Raw genomic sequence first — 19,171 nt, forward strand, 5'->3', positions numbered from 1 at the left:
AATCAACACCAGGCAGAGATGTCCAACTGAACAGATTGGCTGGCTGAACTTGCCTTGGTGCCCTTCTGAGGTAATAAAGCATTTTACTTGACAGTGGAGTCCATCTTACAGAGTATCTTCTGCAGCTTTAAACTGTCAGAGTGATAAGGGAATGAAGTATACCAAAGATTTTGGAGAAGCCATTTGGCAGGGACCATCACAGTGTCACCTGCACTGCTCATTAATGTGACTTCATCTGCAAACCACGTCTTGTTCACCTTCCAGTCTTTTGCTCAGTTACTCATTAACTCAATCTAAAAAGTGATACTTTAGATTTAACAATCAAAAGTAGGAAGGTTTAAAAAACTGTAAACAAAATAAATTTCAATGATTTATTTTATTTATTTTTGATTTAAGATGGCAAAATTGTGGGAAGTCAACAGTTTTTAACAGCTGCTGAGTGACTGCTGCTTGTTCTTCCCTTCTCAGAACTCTCTTTATTCAGGACCATGGTGCTGTAGCATTAATAAGATACCTTAAATTAAAATAAAGTACAAAGATAAAAATCTAAAGTCTGTGGTCTCATAAAAGGTTTGTCCCAGTTTAATGTTTCAGATCATAAAATGGATTTTAATATCAGACAACAATATTCAGCATTAATACAAACTGCAGTTTTCTAGTAATGATTTTATTTATTGAGCAAAACAAGCTATCCAAACCAGTCTAGTCCTATTGTGTGAAAAATGTCTCCTACATCTAATAACTAGTTGGGCTACCTTTGAAGGCCGCAATTGCCATCGAGCATTTGTGATAAATGATAATGAGTCTTCCACTACTGGAGGAATTTTGGCCCACTCTTCTTTGCAAAATTGTTTTACTCGTCATTTCGTCGTCTTGTCGTCTCCTGCTTTATCCAGGACCAGGTCGGGTGGGGGGCAGCAGACCTAGTAGATACCCCCAGACTTCCCTCTCCCCAGACACCTCCTCCAGCTCCTCCGGCGGGAGCCCAAGGCGTTCCCTCCAGCGTGTCCTTGGGGCGTCCCCCTGGGATGTCCCCGTGGGACGTGCCTGAAACACCTCCAGGGGAAAGCGTTCAGGAGGCATCCAATACAGATGCCCGAGCCCCCTCAACTGACTCCTATCAATGTGAAGGAGCAGCGGCTCTACTCCGAGCCCCTCCAGGATAGCCAAGCTCCTCACCCTTTCTCTAAGGGAGTGCCCAGCCACCCGGGGGAGGAAGCTCATTTCATCCACTTGTATCTGGGATCTCGTTCTTTTGGCTAGCAGGACCACATCGTCTACAAAAAGAAGAGACGGAATCCTCTGGTCCCCAAATCAGACCCCCTCCGGCCCTTGGCTGCACCTAGAAATCCTGTATGAAATCCATGAAAGTTCTGAACAGGACCTGTGACAAAGGGCAGCCCTGCTGGAGTCCAACATGCACCGGGAACATGTCCGACTTAGTGCTGGCAATGTGAACCAAACTCCTGCTCTGCTTGTACAGAGACCAGATGGCCCCTAATAAAGGGCCCCTGTCTCCTTACTCCTGGAGCGACCTCCACAGGACACCACAAGGGACATGGTCGAAGGCCTTCTCCAGGTCCACAAAACACAAGTGGATTGGTTGGGCAACCTCCCATGAACCCTTGAGCACTCTGTACATGGTGTAGAGCTGGTCCAGTGTTCCACAGCCGCTGATCCTCCTGAGGCCGAGGTTTGACTATTGGCTGGATTTTCCTCTCCACCACCCTGGCATAGGCCTTACCAGGGAGGCTGAGGAGTGTGATCCCCCTGTAGTTGGAAAACACCCTCCAGCCCCCCTTCATAAGGGGGGCTCCCCAGTGTGCCAATCCAGAGGAACTGTTCCCAACCGCCACGCATTGTTGAAGAGGCATGTCAGCCACAACAGCCCCACAAAATCCACACACTTGAGGTACTCAGGGTGGATCTCATCCACCCTCGAAGCCTAGCCACTGTGCTTTTTGACCACCTCGGTGACTTCAGCCTGGGTGAAGAACAAGTCCAACTCCAAGTCCCCAGTCTCTGCTTCCACCAGGGAAAGCATTATGGCAGGATTGAGGAGATGCTCGAAGTACTCCTTCCACCACCCGATAATGCCCCCCGTGGAGGTCAGCATCTCCTCGGCCCCACTGTAAACAGTGTTACCGAAACTCTGCTTCCCTCTCCTGAGGCGCCAGACGGTTTGCCAGAATTGCTTCTAGGCCAACTGGTCGTCCTTATCCAAGGCCTCACCGAACTCCTCCCAGGCCCGAGTTTTTGCCTCTGCCACCTGCACGGGACGCGGAAGGCTTGGCCTCATGGTACCCATCAGCCGCTTCAGGACTCTCACAAGCCAACCACAGTCGATAGGACTCCTTCTTCAGCTTGACGGCATCCCTTACTGCTGGTGTCCACCACTGGGTTCAGGGACTGCTGCCATGACAGTCACCACAGACCTTACGGCAACAGCTAGGGGCAGCATCATCGTCAATAGAGGCAGAGAACATGGTCCAGTCAGACACTATATCTCCAACCTCCCCCGGAATCTGGTCAAAGCTTTCCCAGAGGTGAGAGTTGAATATAAATTCACTAATTATGTGACTTTCTAAGGTAACTTGTTGCACCAGAACCTTTTAGGGGCTTGTTATGGGCTTCACAGCAAACGAGGTAGATAGATATGCACATGCCAATTTTCAGTTTTTGGTTTTTTTGCTATACAGGTCCTTCTCAAAATATTAGCATATTGTGATAAAGTTCATTATTTTCCATAATGTCATGATGAAAATTTAACATTCATATATTTTAGATTCATTGCACACTAACTGAAATATTTCAGGTCTTTTATTGTCTTAATACGGATGATTTTGGCATACAGCTCATGAAAACCCCAAAATTCCTATCTCACAAAATTAGCATATTTCATCCGACCAATTAAAGAAAAGTGTTTTTAATACAAAAAACGTCAACCTTCAAATAATCATGTACAGTTATGCACTCAATACTTGGTCGGGAATCCTTTGGCAGAAATGACTGCTTCAATGCTGCGTGGCATGGAGGCAATCAGCCTGTGGCACTGCTGAGGTCTTATGGAGGCCCAGGATGCTTCGATAGTGGCCTTTAGCTCATCCAGAGTGTTGGGTCTTGAGTCTCTCAACGTTCTCTTCACAATATCCCACAGATTCTCTATGGGGTTCAGGTCTGGAGAGTTGGCAGGCCAATTGAGCACAGTGATACCATGGTCAGTAAACCATTTACCAGTGGTTTTGGCACCGTGAGCAGGTGCCAGGTCGTGCTGAAAAATGAAATCTTCATCTCCATAAAGCTTTTCAGCAGATGGAAGCATGAAGTGCTCCAAAATCTCCTGATAGCTAGCTGCATTGACCCTGCCCTTGATAAAACACAGTGGACCAACACCAGCAGCTGACACGGCACCCCAGACCATCACTGACTGTGGGTACTTGACACTGGACTTCTGGCATTTTGGCATTTCCTTCTCCCCAGTCTTCCTCCAGACTCTGGCACCTTGATTTCCGAATGACATGCAGAATTTGCTTTCATCCGAAAAAAGTACTTTGGACCACTGAGCAACAGTCCAGTGCTGCTTCTCTGTAGCCCAGGTCAGGCGCTTCTGCCGCTGTTTCTGGTTCAAAAGTGGCTTGACCTGGGGAATGCGGCACCTGTAGCCCATTTCCTGCACACACCTGTGCACGGTGGCTCTGGATGTTTTTACTCCAGACTCAGTCCACTGCTTCCGCAGGTCCCCCAAGGTCTGGAATCGGCCCTTCTCCACAATCTTCCTCAGGGTCCGGTCACCTCTTCTCGTTGTGCAGCGTTTTCTGCCATACTTTTTCCTTCCCACTGAGGTGCCTTGATACAGCACTCTGGGAACAGTCTATTCGTTCAGAAATTTCTTTCTGTGTCTTACCCTATGCTTGAGGGTGTCAATAGTGGCCTTCTGGACAGCAGTCAGGTCGGCAGTCTTACCCATGATTGGGGTTTTGAGTGATGAACCAGGCTGGGAGTTTTAAAGGCCTCAGGAATCTTTTGCAGGTGTTTAGAGTTAACTTGTTGATTCAGATGATTAGGTTCATAGCTCGTTTAGAGACCCTTTTAATGATATGCTAATTTTGTGAGATAGGAATTTTGGGTTTTCATGAGCTGTATGCCAAAATCATCCGTATTAAGACAATAAAAGACCTGAAATATTTCAGTTAGTGTGCAATGAATCTAAAATATATGAATGTTAAATTTTCATCATGACATTATGGAAAATAATGAACTTTATCATAATATGCTAATATTTTGAGAAGGACCTGTATATTTTTTTCACTTCACCAACTTAGACTGTTTTGTGCAGATCCATCACATAAAATAAGATAAAAAAAACATGTCACTTGTAGCCAATCAGAAAGTGAGGCATTTATTTAAACTGTAATTAACCAGGAAAGGTAACTGAAATGTCAGAACAGAGAACAATCTAAAAATGACGTTCCCAGAGAAAAATTACACACAAAAGCTTCTCCCCTCTAACCATGGTTTGAACTGTCCTCTTTGGGAAACCCCTTTCCTGTCTATCTTTTTCAGAAATTTATTACTTTAGTAAAAATTCACCTAAATTCATGTTAATGTTTCATTTCAAGCACTTTGTGCATTTTAGGAACAGAGAAAAACAAATAAATGTTCTCTGTATGAGCTCTCCATATACAAGATTTTCAGTCCATTTTTGTGGCTTTCTTTGCGCTAAATAAAAACAATGAACATTTTACAGCAATCAAAGCAAAGCATATAATCCATAAATCCATTAGGTTTTCCTAAAAACTTAAAATCACAGCTCATATTAAAGAGTTTACAATTATTTAACTTGTTGGTTTAGACTTGATTTCAAGTGAAGGTTCCCGTTAATAACCTGTCTTTTTCTCATTCCCTGAATGAGTTGCTATATATGAGCGGTTACGTGTAAATTGGTTCAGTATTTAGTGTTAAATACACTGCTCAAAAAAATAAAGGGAACATTCAAATAACACACCCTAGATCTGAATGAATGAAATATTCTCAATGAATACTTTGTTCTGTACAAAGTTGAATGTGCTGACAACAAAATCACACAAAAATCATAAACTTTATTAACCAACGGAGGCCTGGATTTGGAGTCACACACAAAATGAAAGTGGAAAAACAGACTACAGGCTGATCCAACTTTGATGTAATGTCCTTAAAACAAGTCAAAATGAGGCTCAGTATTGTGTGTGGCCTCCACGTGCCTGTATGACCCACTGCCAAACCGGTCATGCTGAAGGATGTTGCAGGCAGCAGATCGTTCTCCATGGTGTCTCCAGACTCTGTCATGTCTGTCACATGTGCTCAGTGTGAACCTGCTTTCATCTGTGAAGAGTACAGGGCGCCAGTGGCGAATTTGCCAATCCTGGTGTTCTCTGGCAAATGCCAAATGCCTGCACGGTGTTGGGCTGTGAGCACAACCCCCATTTGTGGACGTCTGGCCCTCATACCATCCTCATGGAGTTGGTTTCTAACAGTTTCTGCAGACACATGCACATTTGTGGCCTGCTGGAGGTCATTTTGCAGGGCTCTGTCAGTGCTCCTCCTGTTCCTCCTTGCACAAAGGCGGAGGTAGCGGTCCTGCTGCTGGGTTGTTGCCCTCCTACGGCCTCCTCCACGTCTCCTGGTGTACTGGCCTGTCTCCTGGTAGCACCTCCAGGCTCTGGACACTACGCTGACAGACACAGCAAACCTTCTTGCCACAGCTCGCATTGATGTGCCATCCTGGATGAGCTGCACTACCCGAGCCACTTGTGTGGGTTGTAGTGTCCGTCTCATGCTACCACGAGTGTGACAACACCACCAACATTCAAAAGTGACCAAAACATCAGCCAGAAAGCATAGGTACTGAGACATGGTCTGTGGTCCCCACCTGCAGAACCACTCCTTTATTGAGTGTGTCTTGCTAATCACCAAAGATTTCCCCCTGTTGTCTATTCCATTTGTACAACAGCTGTGAAATTGATTGTCAATCAGTGTTGCTTCCTAAGTGGACAGTTTGATTTCACAGAAGTTTGATTTACTTGGAGTTATATTGTGTTGTTTAAGTGTTCCCTTTGTTTTTTTGAGCAGTGTATATACATTTTGGGAAACCTGGCATGTGTGGGTGCAGTTCACAAGAAAACATGAATCATCTATATTAATTAAGATTAATGTTTTATTTAAAAGTTGCAAAATACAACCATAGTATGTTCATGCAAAACAGTCTTTCTTTATGGATATAAAATCAAGTCTAAAAAATATAAATATAAATATCAAATACCCATGTAGTCATTTACTCCATGTGTTATGTGCATTAATAGCATTTTAATGCTGTTTGTAATGTAGAAACAAAATAAAGAAAGCAAAAAGTAACAAAATAGAAGAGAAACAAGTGGACTTACGTTGCTTTGGCAGGAACAAAAATCACCAACTGCACCAATAAATAAAACTATTAAGGCAACATACTAATGGTAAACAACATTTAACTGTAAACATTGATCAAATGAAGTGTGAAAACTTTTTGTTGTGTCACTCATTGTTTCGTCCTTGAGCAAGGACTAATTTGCCAAGGAGCACACTGGGACTGTCCTCCTCCTGCCGCCATGACACTAAGACTTGAGTCCTGTTGTTCAAGGTAAAGAGCCGTTGAAAGGAGTCCGATCGTTTGTGAAAATCACATCACAAGTGTTTGACCTGTTTGTATCACAGGGTTCTAAGAACTGCCACACACAAAGATAACATTTACTTTGTTTTCAGTTGTATAACAGTTTTGGCTATTTTTTTCATGTAGACGAACCTGGTGGAGAAACATGTCGAGCGGATCCTTGGCCTGGAGTCTGCGTTAAGGCAGAGGGATGATTCCCTGCAGAAACTCAACATACAGTTGCACAGCAAAGACATGCAGTATCTACAACTCCACGCTGTTCCCGACAAACACAGTAAGTAACTCAACACTCTCATTTACAATAATGGAGATATTTTACTGAACAAATTGATGTCTATAACAAAGGAGTTATGGTGTGTAGATATGGGGGAATTTGTTTTATTTATCTGACTCGGGTTTTCATTTTCTTTTCTTTCATAGATATTTGCTATTGTTATGTGTTTTGCCTGTTTTTTCAGTTGGTTTAGCTTTTTTGGTCACTTCACAGCCAATGCGGGTTATTCTTTCCCTCTTTATGTTTCCACAATTTTTCACGATTAGGTTTATGTCATGTTCTACCAAATGATTCTCATCCTTTTATTATCCTGAATGTACTTCTAAAGCAACATCTTTCTTTCAGTTCATTCAGTTGCTTGCTGTCTCTTATTTAGACATCAATTTTAGTTTTTCTTGGCCAATTCTGAACAGGTTTCTCTAAAACATTGACCTGTCAATTAAAAGCTTGATTGATGCAAATTTTTCCCTAAAAGCCACAACTGTAATCCACTGACTACAATTATTTTGGCCAATTCTTATTTTTTTAGAGGTCTAACCTGTTGATACCAATTTTGGCTAATGCTGGACTTTCCCCAAAAAGCCAGGATTGAAAATCACAAATTGTAGTTTTTTTAATAACTCTAGTGAGTGGTTGAGGAATTGCTGTGTCCCTAAACAAAAGTATTTCTTTAGAAACAAGCTGAAACTGTACACTGCTATCTGTGGATTTAAACAATACTGCATCTTCCCATTCTATGATCTAAGTTTTGTGTGTAGCCCCCAAATACAAACATAAAAAGGCCATGTTAAATGAATACCTTTCATTTAGGGTCTTTTAAATCGCAGCATATTAGGACAGCTAAAAATCAATCCAACAGTTTCTCCTAGGTATGCATTGTATAAACTTAAAATTTTGTTATGGTATTTTGTGGTATTTATTGTGGTAATTTACAACATCTTTGCAATCTTTTTTATGTTGGAGTGTGACTGCATATACACAACAACTCCACAACACAACTCCAAATAACATATCTGTTTTTAAATAGGCTTCTTCTGGACACCATTAAAAAAAGTGAGATTTTTATTATTAAACTGCACACAGTAACTGCGTTACATCGTGTTTTTGAATTTGATATTTGCTGATGCTCTCATGGAATCAGGAGAAAATAGTAAGTGAAAATGTTGACAATACTGGATTTTAAGACTGTCATGACAAATTGAAATTCTTATAACGACAGGAAATTTTGAGGTGGAGTTATCATTCTGCTTAGGCATCAAACTGGCGTAGAACTCATAGAAATTTGCATCAAAGCTGTTTGTCTTCCATCATTTTCTAAGTTTGTACAGTATGTTTGCACCTGTGACTGTACATACACATTTTATGGAGGAGGCAGGAGCAAACATAAAAGATGATGCTGCTGTGCAGTTGCTATGTCTTCTGTAGCTCAAGGACTGTGTGAGCGGAGCTGAATCACTGACTAGCCCACACAGATCAAATCACCTAGGTACAAGCTGAAAAACGCTGCCCTTGAAAGAAGTCAGTGCTTTGGCTCTCTTTTAGTCATCGATTGTACAACCGTGGAAAGCAGGGCATTGCATTAGTCAGGAAAAAAAGCAATAAAAGCTCAGTATTTATGTCTTTTGTGCTGCATGTTTACACCCTTTCCTCTGATTCTTTTCCATTCTTCCTCCTAGTGTTGGACTGTCCAGCCCTGACCCTTCAGAGCTCACGCAGCCTGGATACCCTGTCCGACCTGAAGCTGCAGCGGCTGGAGGTGGAGCTAGAAGGGGCACGGCACGAGGCACAGGGGGCGTGTCAGCGAGAGGAGGAGATGAAGGCAGAGGTCGAGAGACTGAAAGACGAGATCGGACAGCTGCAGGACGACCAGAGGGAGAGGGTCAGTGTCGGTTTGTTTTTAGTTTGTTTCACAGCATCCAGACCATTTAAACTAACATCTGAAAAGTATTGAACTGTAAAATATTAACAAAATCTCACATTAAGTTTCCAGTGTCTTGGAGAGGTTTCCACAATATTTGAACTTTTGTGCATTTTGTCACATTACAACCACAAACTGTAGTTGTGTGTTGGGCATGTTTTTTACTGCGACTTCAAGTGATAGACCAACAGAAGGAGTGCATAATTTTTAAAGCAAAAGAATAGTAATACATGGTACTCAGATGTTTTTTCATCCAAACTCTGAAAACTGTGGCTTGTAGTGGCTCTAAAAACTGTGTTTAACCTCCTCTAATCTGATACCCTTAGATAAACTCAAGAGACCCACCTTCCGTTACTTTGTAAAAAAAAAAGCTAGAAACAATGCTATTCCTGGGTGCACCATCAGTGGTGCTCTGCATACAGAAACATAACATATTAGCTCATTTATTATAAAGAGGTTTTTGGACACCTTGTCCACATTTGTAGCAGTATAAAGCAAATCTTTTGCTTTTTAGTTGTAGGCCTAGGTTTACTTTATTTAAATGACTACCAGTGCGGTAATTTATTAATATTGTCAGGAGAGTGTTCTTGTGGTGGACCCAAGTCAACCTAGCCCTTCACTTCATCCTCCGGCACCTGGACTCCACAGGAACCTATGCCAGGATCCTGATTGTGGATTTCAGCTCTGCCTTCAACACCATCATCCCAGTTCTGCTACAGGAGAAGCTCTCCCAGCTGAGTGTCCCCGACTCCACCTGCAGGTGGATCACTGACTTCCTGTCTGACAGGAAGCAGCGCGTGAGGCTGGGGAAGCACGTCTCTGACTCCCTGACCATCAGCACCGGTTCCCCCCAAGGCTGTGTTCTCTCTCCTCTGCTCTTCTCCCTGTACACCAACAGCTGCACCTCCAGTCACCAGTCTGTCAAGCTTCTGAAGTTTGCGGACGACACCACCCTGATCGGACTCATCTCTGATGGTGACAAGTCTGCGTACAGATGGGAGGTGGACCATCTGTTGGACTGGTGCAGCCAGAACAACCTTGAGCTCAACGCTCTAAAGACAGTAGAGATGGTTGTGGACTTCAGGCAGAACCCAGCCCCACCTGCCCCCATCACCCTCTGTGACTCCACAATTGACACTGTGGAATCTTTCCGCCAGTGGGCCCACCACCTGCAGGGGGAACCGTGAGGGACCGGTGCAAAGAGGATTGGGTGGCGGACGAAGGTGGAGACCTCAACGGCCCGATCCCCGGATGCTTAGGCTGGCTCTAGGGACGTGGAATGTCACCTCGCTGGGGGGGAAGGAGTCTGAGCTTGTGCGGGAGGTCGAGAGATATCGACTAGAAATAGTCGGGCTCGCCTCCACGCACAGCGTGGGCTCTGGAACCCATCTCCTTGAGAGGGGTTGGACTCTCTTCTACTCTGGAGTGGCCCACGGGGAGAGGCGGCGGGCTGGTGTGGGTTTGCTTGTTGCCCCCCAGCTCAGCCGTCTCGTGTTGGGGTTTACCCCAGTGGATGAGAGGGTTGTATCCCTGCGCCTTCGGGTTGGGGAGAGGTCTCTGACTATCATTTCAGCCTACGGGCCGAGTGGTAGTGCACAGTACCCGGCCTTCTTGGCGTCCCTGTCGGGGGTGCTGGATAGTGCCCCTCCCGGGGACTCCATTATTCTGCTGGGGGACTTCAACGCCCACGTGGGGAACGACAGTGACACCTGGAGAGGCGTGATCGGGAGGAATGGCCTCCCCGATCTGAATCCGAGTGGTGTTTTGTTATTGGACTTCTGTGCTAGTCATGGATTGTCCATAACGAACACCTTGTTCAAACATAAGGGTGTCCATCAGTGCACTTGGCACCAGGACACTCTAGACAAGAGGTTGATGATCGACTTTGTTGTCGTATCTTCAGACCTTCGGCCGCATGTTTTGGACACTCGGGTGAAGAGAGGGGCTGAGCTGTCCACTGATCATCACCTGGTGGTGAGCTGGATCCGCTGGAGGAGGAGAAAGCCGGACAGACTCGGCAGGCCCAAGCGCATAGTGAGGGTCTGCTGGGAACGCCTGGCGGAGCCCTCGGCCAGGGATGTATTCAACTCCCACCTCCGGGAGAGCTTCGACCAGATCCCGGGGGATGTTGGAGACATAGAGTCCGAGTGGACCATGTTCTCTGCATCTATTGTCGATGCTGCTGCCCATAGCTGCGGCCGTAAGGTCTGCCGTGCCTGTCGTGGCGGCAATCCCAGAACCCGGTGGTGGACACCGGCAGTAAGGGATGCTGTTAAGCTGAAGAAGGAGTCCTATCGGCTGTGGTTGGCTTGTGGGACTCCTGAGGCGGCTGACGGGTACCGTGAGGCCAAGCGTGCTGCGGCCCGGGCTGTGGCAGAGGCAAAAACTCGGGCCTGGGAAGAGTTCGGTGAGGCCATGGAGAAGGACTACCGGTTGGCCTCGAAGCGATTCTGGCAAACCGTCCGGCGCCTCAGGAGGGGGAAGCAGTGCTTTGCCAACACTGTTTATAGTGGGGGCGGGAGACTGCTGACCTCGACTGAGGACATTATCGGGCGGTGGAAGGAGTACTTCGAGGATCTCCTCAATCCTGCCATCACGCATTCCGTGGTGGAAACAGAGGCTGGGGACTCGGGGTTGGACTCTTTCATCACCCAGGCTGAAGTCACCGAGGTGGTTAAAAAGCTCCGCGGTGGCAAGGCTTCGGAGGTGGATGAGATCCGCCCTGAGTACCTCAAGTCTCTGGATGTTGTAGGGCTGTCATGGTTGACACGCCTCTTCAACATTGCGTGGCGGTCGGGGACAGTGCCTCTGGACTGGCAGACTGGGGTGGTGGTCCCCCTTTATAAGAAGGGGGACCGGAGGGTGTGTTCCAACTACAGGGGGATCACACTCTGGTAAGGCCTACGCCAGGGTATTGGAGAGGAGAGTCCGACCGATAGTCGAACCTCGGCTTCAGGAGGAACAGTGTGGTTTTCGTCCCAGCCGTGGAACACTGGACCAGCTCTATACCCTCTACAGGGTGCTCGAGGGTTGTACACCTAAGCGTTAAAGAGAAAAATGTCTGGCTGGGGGGGCGGGTGCCTGTAATGTGTCTGCATATCCCTCAGAAAGTTAGTAAACTACTGAGAACAAGCATGAATAACAATCGTCCTGGACGTTTTTACTTGCTGTCTTGATCTGCAAATGCTGTCAGATTTTATCCAATATCCCACAAGCAACCTGCATGCTAATCTAATTTCATGCTCTACTTCTGCAGGAAATGACTTCTCCATGCAAGCGGTGCGATGTGGAGTGGATAAAGAAGGTGGGAGATGAGCAGTAAGTGACCACCAAGAATCTCTTAGCATGGGAGAAAGGGAAGTTTATTTGGAGACGAAGATGGAAAGAAAGCAAGGAGTATGGTTATTGTTAGCAAAAAGGAATACAGGCTGAGCAACAATCACAAAAAGAACAAGATTAAGAAATATTTCAGCAGAAGCTCATCTTTGCTGTCCTGCTGGGATGTGCTCAGGCCCACCTCCAGGGGCCTCATTAGGAAGCAGGCAAGTTCTCCACTCACTGACTAACTGGGTTTAAACAGCGTTAACAGAGGAGTAATGCTTCTTGAATTCTGTGACTTCATGTGAATATGCTCTTATGGTGTGCTTTTGGCTGTTGTCTATTTTGTTTGAAAGAGAGGTTGTGTGGAGTTATCAGTAGTGGTCAGTATCATACTCATGGTCAAAAATGTGCTAAACTTCTTTAGTTTGGTGAAAGAGAAAAATGTATCTATCTGCTTGTCAGACTGGGCCCAGTTCTCAACTATGCAATCCCAGTAGGTGAAGCATAGATGATACATATCATTATCAGAATCACCTTTATTGCCAAGTTCGTACATACAAACAAGGAATTTGACTCCTGTACACTTTGCTCTCTGGTTTTGTTTTTGCATTGCAGAATATACATATACAGGTCCTTCTCAAAATATTAGCATATTGTGATAAAGTTCATTATTTTCCATAATGTAATGATGAAAATTTAACATTCATATATTTTAGATTCATTGCACACTAACCGAAATATTTCAGGTCTTTTATTGTCTTAATACGGATGATTTTGGCATACAGCTCATGAAAACCCAAAATTCCTATCTCACAAAATTAGCATATCATTAAAAGGGTCTCTAAACGAGCTATGAACCTAATCATCTGAATCAACGAGTTAACTCTAAACACCTGCAAAAGATTCCTGAGGCCTTTAAAACTCCCAGCCTGGTTCATCACTCAAAACCCCAATCATGGGTAAGACTGCCAACCTGACTGCTGTCCAGAAGGCCACTATTGACACCCTCAAGCAAGAGGGTAAGACACAGAAAGAAATTTCTGAACGAATAGGCTGTTCCCAGAGTGCTGTATCAAGGCACCTCAGTGGGAAGTCTGTGGGAAGGAAAAAGTGTGGCAGAAAACGCTGCACAACGAGAAGAGGTGACAGGACCCTGAGTAAGATTGTGGAGAAGGGCCGATTCCAGACCTTGGGGGACCTGCGGAAGCAGTGGACTGAGACTGGAGTAGAAACATCCAGAGCCACCGTGCACAGGCGTGTGCAGGAAATGGGCTACAGGTGCCGCATTCCCCAGGTCAAGCCACTTTTGAACCAGAAACAGCAGCAGAAGCGCCTGACCTGGGCTACAGAGAAGCAGCACTGGACTGTTGCTCAGTGGTCCAAAGTACTTTTTTCGGATGAAAGCAAATTCTGCATGTCATTCGGAAATCAAGGTGCCAGAGTCTGGAGGAAGACTGGGGAGAAGGAAATGCCAAAATGCCAGAAGTCCAGTGTCAAGTACCCACAGTCAGTGATGGTCTGGGGTGCAGTGTCAGCTGCTGGTGTTGGTCCACTGTGTTTTATCAAGGGCAGGGTCAATGCAGCTAGCTATCAGGAGATTTTGGAGCACTTCATGCTTCCATCTGCTGAAAAGCTTTATGGAGATGAAGATTTCATTTTTCAGCACGACCTGGCACCTACTCACAGTGCCAAAACCACTGGTAAATGGTTTACTGACCATGGTATCACTGTGCTCAATTGGCCTGCCAACTCTCCTGACCTGAACCCCATAGAGAATCTGTGGGATATTGTGAAGAGAACGTTGAGAGACTCAAGACCCAACACTCTGGATGAGCTAAAGGCCGCTATCGAAGCATCCTGGGCCTCCATAAGACCTCAGCAGTGCCACAGGCTGATTGCCTCCATGCCACGCCGCATTGAAGCAGACATTTCTGCAAAAGGATTCCGACCAAATATTGAGTGCATAACTGTACATGATTATTTGAAGGTTGACGTTTTTTGTATTAAAAACACTTTTCTTTTATTGGTCGGATGAAATAAGCTAATTTTGTGAGATAGGAATTTTGGGTTTTCATGAGCTGTATGCCAAAATCATCCGTATTAAGACAATAAAAGACCTGAAATATTTCAGTTAGTGTGCAATGAATCTAAAATATATGAATGTTAAATTTTCATTATGACATTATGGAAAATAATGAACTTTATCACAATATGCTAATATTTTGAGAAGGACCTGTATATACAAATATACACATATATAAGTAAAAGGTGCATTTGCCACATCTGTATGCTGTTGTTTGATACTCTATTGAAAGTTCAACAGAGAAACAACCTGGGGGAAGAAACTGTGCTTTGTAGCGGTGGCCTGAAGGTAAAACTCTAACCAGTTTATGTGCAGGGTGTGTGGGGTCTGCAGAGATTTTAGCAGCTCTTTTCCTGACTCTAGACCTGTATAAGTCCTGGATGGAGGGAAGGTCAGCCCTGATTATTCTCTCTGCAGTCCTGATTATTCGTTGCAGTCTGGACCTGTTTTGTTTTGTGGATGAGCCAAACCACACTGAGATGGATGAAGACAGGACAGACTGAATGATGGCAGTGTAGAAGATGACCAACAGCTCCTGTGGAAGGTTGAACTTCTTGAGTTGCCTCAGGAAGTACAGTCTGCTGGGCCTTCTTTCGAACAGTGTCTATGAGTAAAGACCATCTCAGGTCCTCAGAGATGGTGGTTGCTAAGAACCTGAAGTGGTCCACAGCCAACACGGTGTTATTGAGGATGGCGAGGGGGGTGTACGGGGGTGGTGTTCTCCGAAGTCCACCACCATTTCCACAGTCTTCAGTGGGTTGAGTTCAAGGTAGTTCTGACAGGATGTTCTGTCAGGTAGTTCTGATCCACCTCCTGTCTGTATGCAGACTCATCACCATCCTGGATCAGACCAATGACGGTGGTGTCATCTGCAAACTTCAGGAGTTTCACGGACGAGTCCGATGAGGTGCTGTCATTTGTGTACAGGGAGAAGAGAAGTGGGGATAAAACACACCCCTGGGTGGCACCAGTACTTATTGATCTGGTTCGATAAACAGAACAATCAGGGGAGAGTGCGAACGCAGTCCCCCACTACCACAAATTATGGAGTCGAGATTCCTACATTTGGGGAATTCGCAAAGGTCAGAACAGCCGGGGTGCAATGGCTGAGCCGCGCTCTGGGTGAACCACCTTCATGATCATGGTATCTCCCCTGCCATGTGCAGAGAAAGATCTAACAAAAGGCACAACAAAGTAAAAAATTAAGCAAACAAAAGGAAACTAAGCTTATAAATGATGAATACCAGTGCCTCAACAGACACCATGAAAAGAGTGATGACTCTTTGTAATGAACCAAACAAGGGCATCTGTTTCCATTTGCATGAAAAAAATAACATTAGATAAAGCGAATGATGTTAAAAACGCTTTACACCTAGATTGTTTATTGATAGATATCAGATGGATAACATGAATGAACAAGGTCATAAATATTGAATATTTAATATTATATTACTTCTGGAATATGACTTCTGGCAATCCTCTGGCAAATGTTTTCAAAAATGTACATGAAAATTAACCTTTAGGTTTTAAAACCATTTATTAAATATGAAAGAAATGGCTCCATGGTTAAATTGACCAAATTTATCAATACGTAGACCTCATAAGCAGCCTAAAAATTAATAGAGAAATGTTTATTTTAAAACTGAATATGTTAAGAATTTTACACATTTGCAAGAGCCCTTTTCAAAGGTTTTGCAAATAATCACCCTGAGCAGCAGGTGGCAGTGTATAATCAAACAAGGACATCTTCCTGTCCACTTTACACATATTTATTTTCATAATTTTCTCCTTAAAATCTTAATAAAGCATGAAGTCTTCTATTGTCTTTTATCATTTCTTACCTGAACCATCAGAATAAAATTCTCTACTATGTCAGCACTCTTATCGTTTTATGTTTCTTACTGGCAGCGAGGGCGGTCTCTTATCTTCATCTGCGTCTCAAATTGCCCCTACCATCTGATGTTTACAAGGTGTGAGGTGTAAAAAAAGGCACAAAAAAAACCACAGCATGTTGGGCAACTGACTCCCACACAATGAAACCCCAGAGGTGTTTCGATGGGGAGCAAACAGAAAGTAAATGGTGTGGCAGCAGTAAGAAACTAGTTTTTTTTTTTCGTTTCAAGCGTGCGGTGGAAGTCTACTACATTTTTCCAGACTTTGGTCACCTTTTGGTTTTACTCAACAATATTGCTTACTCCCACTGAATTGCCTCTACACTTTTTCCTGGACCATTTTCTTGTAATTGAACCGGTTTAGTGTAAATTGCACAGATTCAAAAGGGAGATTTGTCAAGAACATTAACACAGCACATTTTGCCCTGATAAGAGCCTTATAATCTTGATAAAAGTCATCTGCCTGTTAGTGGTGATATTTAGAAACTTCGCCAGTATGAAAAAGTTTTTTTATTAACAGCAGAATAGCCAAAGAAGCAGCACAACTTTTTTTTTTTATCTTCAGTTAATGTTATTGTATTCATTTCTGCCTATTTCCATTCATTTTTATGCCAATGCACTTCTTGTAAATGCATTTCCGGATTTGTTTCCTTCAGATGGAACAGTTAATTCGTGAACAAGCTACCCTCGCCAACCACAAGCCACAACGTTGTAGGCGCCACCAGGCACCTGCCGATAACCCCCCATATAAACCCCCACTATGCCAATGTAGAACTATCCTTCATGGAGAGACTGACTAATCTCTCCTCAGTTTACAGAAAGCAAGAACAATTTCAAATAAATCACGGCCTGTTTAGGTGAATTTCCCTTTTCTGGTTGAAAATGCGAACAAAAATTTGACTATATTGTTTGAACTGTCCTCAAATTCACCACACTGTGATGTAGTAGTTTTTATTACTGGTGTTTAAAATTTATATTGTAATTTTTCACCCATTGCATATTTTATAAATTAGAAATCAGAAAATTTTCATACATTACATTAAGATCAAAAATTAGATCAATCACAAAAGACTGTACTGCACTGGGCCTTGAGCCATCCAAGCAGGCTAGTGCTATACTGGTCAAGTCCAGTAGGCTGTACAAAATCCATGCTATTGTGCAGTCAACTAGCATTTGGTTACATGTCACGGTAAAAGTAGTGGACATATTGTACAACCCGTTGGTCAAAACAAACTGCAAACAGGGAGACCTGAGCCATTGGAGCATGCTAATGCTAACATTAGTATTTTAAGAGCAATAGGATGTTCAAAATTCAAATATAAAAAGGTTTCCATTATGTAGTCCATTAGAAATGTGTTGAACAGGAAAATAGAAGATGTACAGGGGTTGGACAATGAAACTGAAACACCTGGTTTTCAACCACAATAATTTATTTGTATGGTGTAGGGCCTCCTTTTGTGGCCAATACAGCATCAATTCATCTTGGGAATGACATATACAAGTCCTGCACAGTGGTCAGAGGGATTTTAAGCCATTCTTCTTGCAGGATAGTGGCCAGGTCACTACATGATACTGGTGGAGGAAAACGTTTCCTGACTCGCTCCTCCAAAACACCCCAAAGTGGCTCAATAATATTTAGATCTGGTGACTGTGCAGGCCATGGGAGATGTTCAACTTCACTTTCATGTTCATCAAACCAATCTTTCACCAGTCTTGCTGTGTGTATTGGTGCATTGTCATCCTGATACACGGCACCGCCTTCAGGATACAATGTTTGAACCATTGGATGCATATGGTCCTCAAGAATGGTTCGGTAGTCCTTGGCAGTGACACGCCCATCTAGCACAAGTATTGGGCCAAGGGAATGCCATGATATGGCAGCCCAAACCATTATTGATCCACCTCCATGCTTCACTCTGGGCATGCAACAGTCTGGGTGGTACGCTTCTTTGGGGCTTCTCCACACCGTAACTCTCCCGGATGTGGGGAAAACAGTAAAGGTGGACTCATCAGAGAACAATACATGTTTCACATTGTCCACAGCCCAAGATTTACGCTCCTTGCACCATTGAAACCGACGTTTGGCATTGGCATGAGTGACCAAAGGTTTGGCTATAGCAGCCCCACCATGTATATTGACCCTGTGGAGCTCCCGACGGACAGTTCTGGTGGAAACAGGAGAGTTGAGGTGCACATTTAATTCTGCCGTGATTTGGGCAGCCGTGGTTTTATGTTTTTTGGACACAATCCGGGTTAGAACCCGAACATCCCTTTCAGACAGCTTCCTCTTGCGTCCACAGTTAATCCTGTTGGATGTGGTTCGTCCTTCTTGGTGGTATGCTGACATTACCCTGGATACCGTGGCTCTTGATACATTACAAAGACTTGCTGTCTTGGTCACAGATGCACCAGCAAGACGTGCACCAACAATTTGTCCTCTTTTGAACTCTGGTACGTCACCCATAATGTTGTGTGCATTTCAATATTTTGAGCAAAACTGTGCTCTTACCCTGCTAATTGAACCTTCACACTCTGCTCTTACTGGTGCAATGTGCAATCAATGAAGACTGGCTACCAGGCTGGTCCAATTTAGCCATGAAACCTCCCACACTAAAATGACAGGTGTTTCAGTTTTTATCCAACCCCTGTACGTTACATTGGTCAAAAAAGAAAACAAAGCCTATGAACATGCGAATGTAAACTTGTGAATGCTATCTTTGCCATGTTTGAAAATCCAGTTGCAATCTAGAAATTCATCAAAATAAAATAAGGTTATTGTAAACAGGTTGTACACTACACTAGTTAAAATAGACCTTAGCTAAAAATGCTAAGGTCAAAATGCTAAAACTACTGGTTATACAATTTTGAATTATTTACACACATGCTACAAAAGCCTAAGCTTCTGCTAAAAAGAGTTGTCTGTTATAAGACATTTAATACATTTTCATGGCCATTATTCATAATGTTGATCTGATCTAAAAAGCATACTTGTACTATAATC

At 44.0% G+C, this 19,171-nt stretch overlaps 1 protein-coding gene and 1 non-coding gene across 3 annotated transcripts in view; one reads left to right on the forward strand and one right to left on the reverse strand.

Annotated features, from left to right (window-relative positions):
• The window catches only part of tbkbp1 (TBK1 binding protein 1), a 116,115-nt gene that overhangs the window by 75,591 nt on the left and 21,353 nt on the right, over positions 1-19,171 (forward strand). Inside the window, exons 1-4 of one of the 2 annotated variants that reach the window (XM_047377603.1) lie at positions 1,462-2,546; positions 6,809-6,956; positions 8,633-8,835; positions 12,131-12,192. In XM_047377603.1, coding sequence (XP_047233559.1) covers positions 2,298-2,546; positions 6,809-6,956; positions 8,633-8,835; positions 12,131-12,192 — 662 coding nt within the window. In that variant the 5' untranslated portion in view covers positions 1,462-2,297. Of the gene's footprint in view, positions 1-1,461; positions 2,547-6,808; positions 6,957-8,632; positions 8,836-12,130; positions 12,193-19,171 lie in introns of those variants that run through there. The other variant, XM_047377602.1, reaches the window with a different exon arrangement.
• LOC124875798 lies at positions 15,283-15,446 on the reverse strand. Its single transcript, XR_007040133.1, has one exon. It is a non-coding gene; the product is annotated as a U1 spliceosomal RNA (small nuclear RNA).

This window comes from Girardinichthys multiradiatus, chromosome 10 (genome assembly GCF_021462225.1).
Source record: "Girardinichthys multiradiatus isolate DD_20200921_A chromosome 10, DD_fGirMul_XY1, whole genome shotgun sequence".
NCBI classification, from domain to species: Eukaryota; Metazoa; Chordata; class Actinopteri; order Cyprinodontiformes; family Goodeidae; genus Girardinichthys; species Girardinichthys multiradiatus.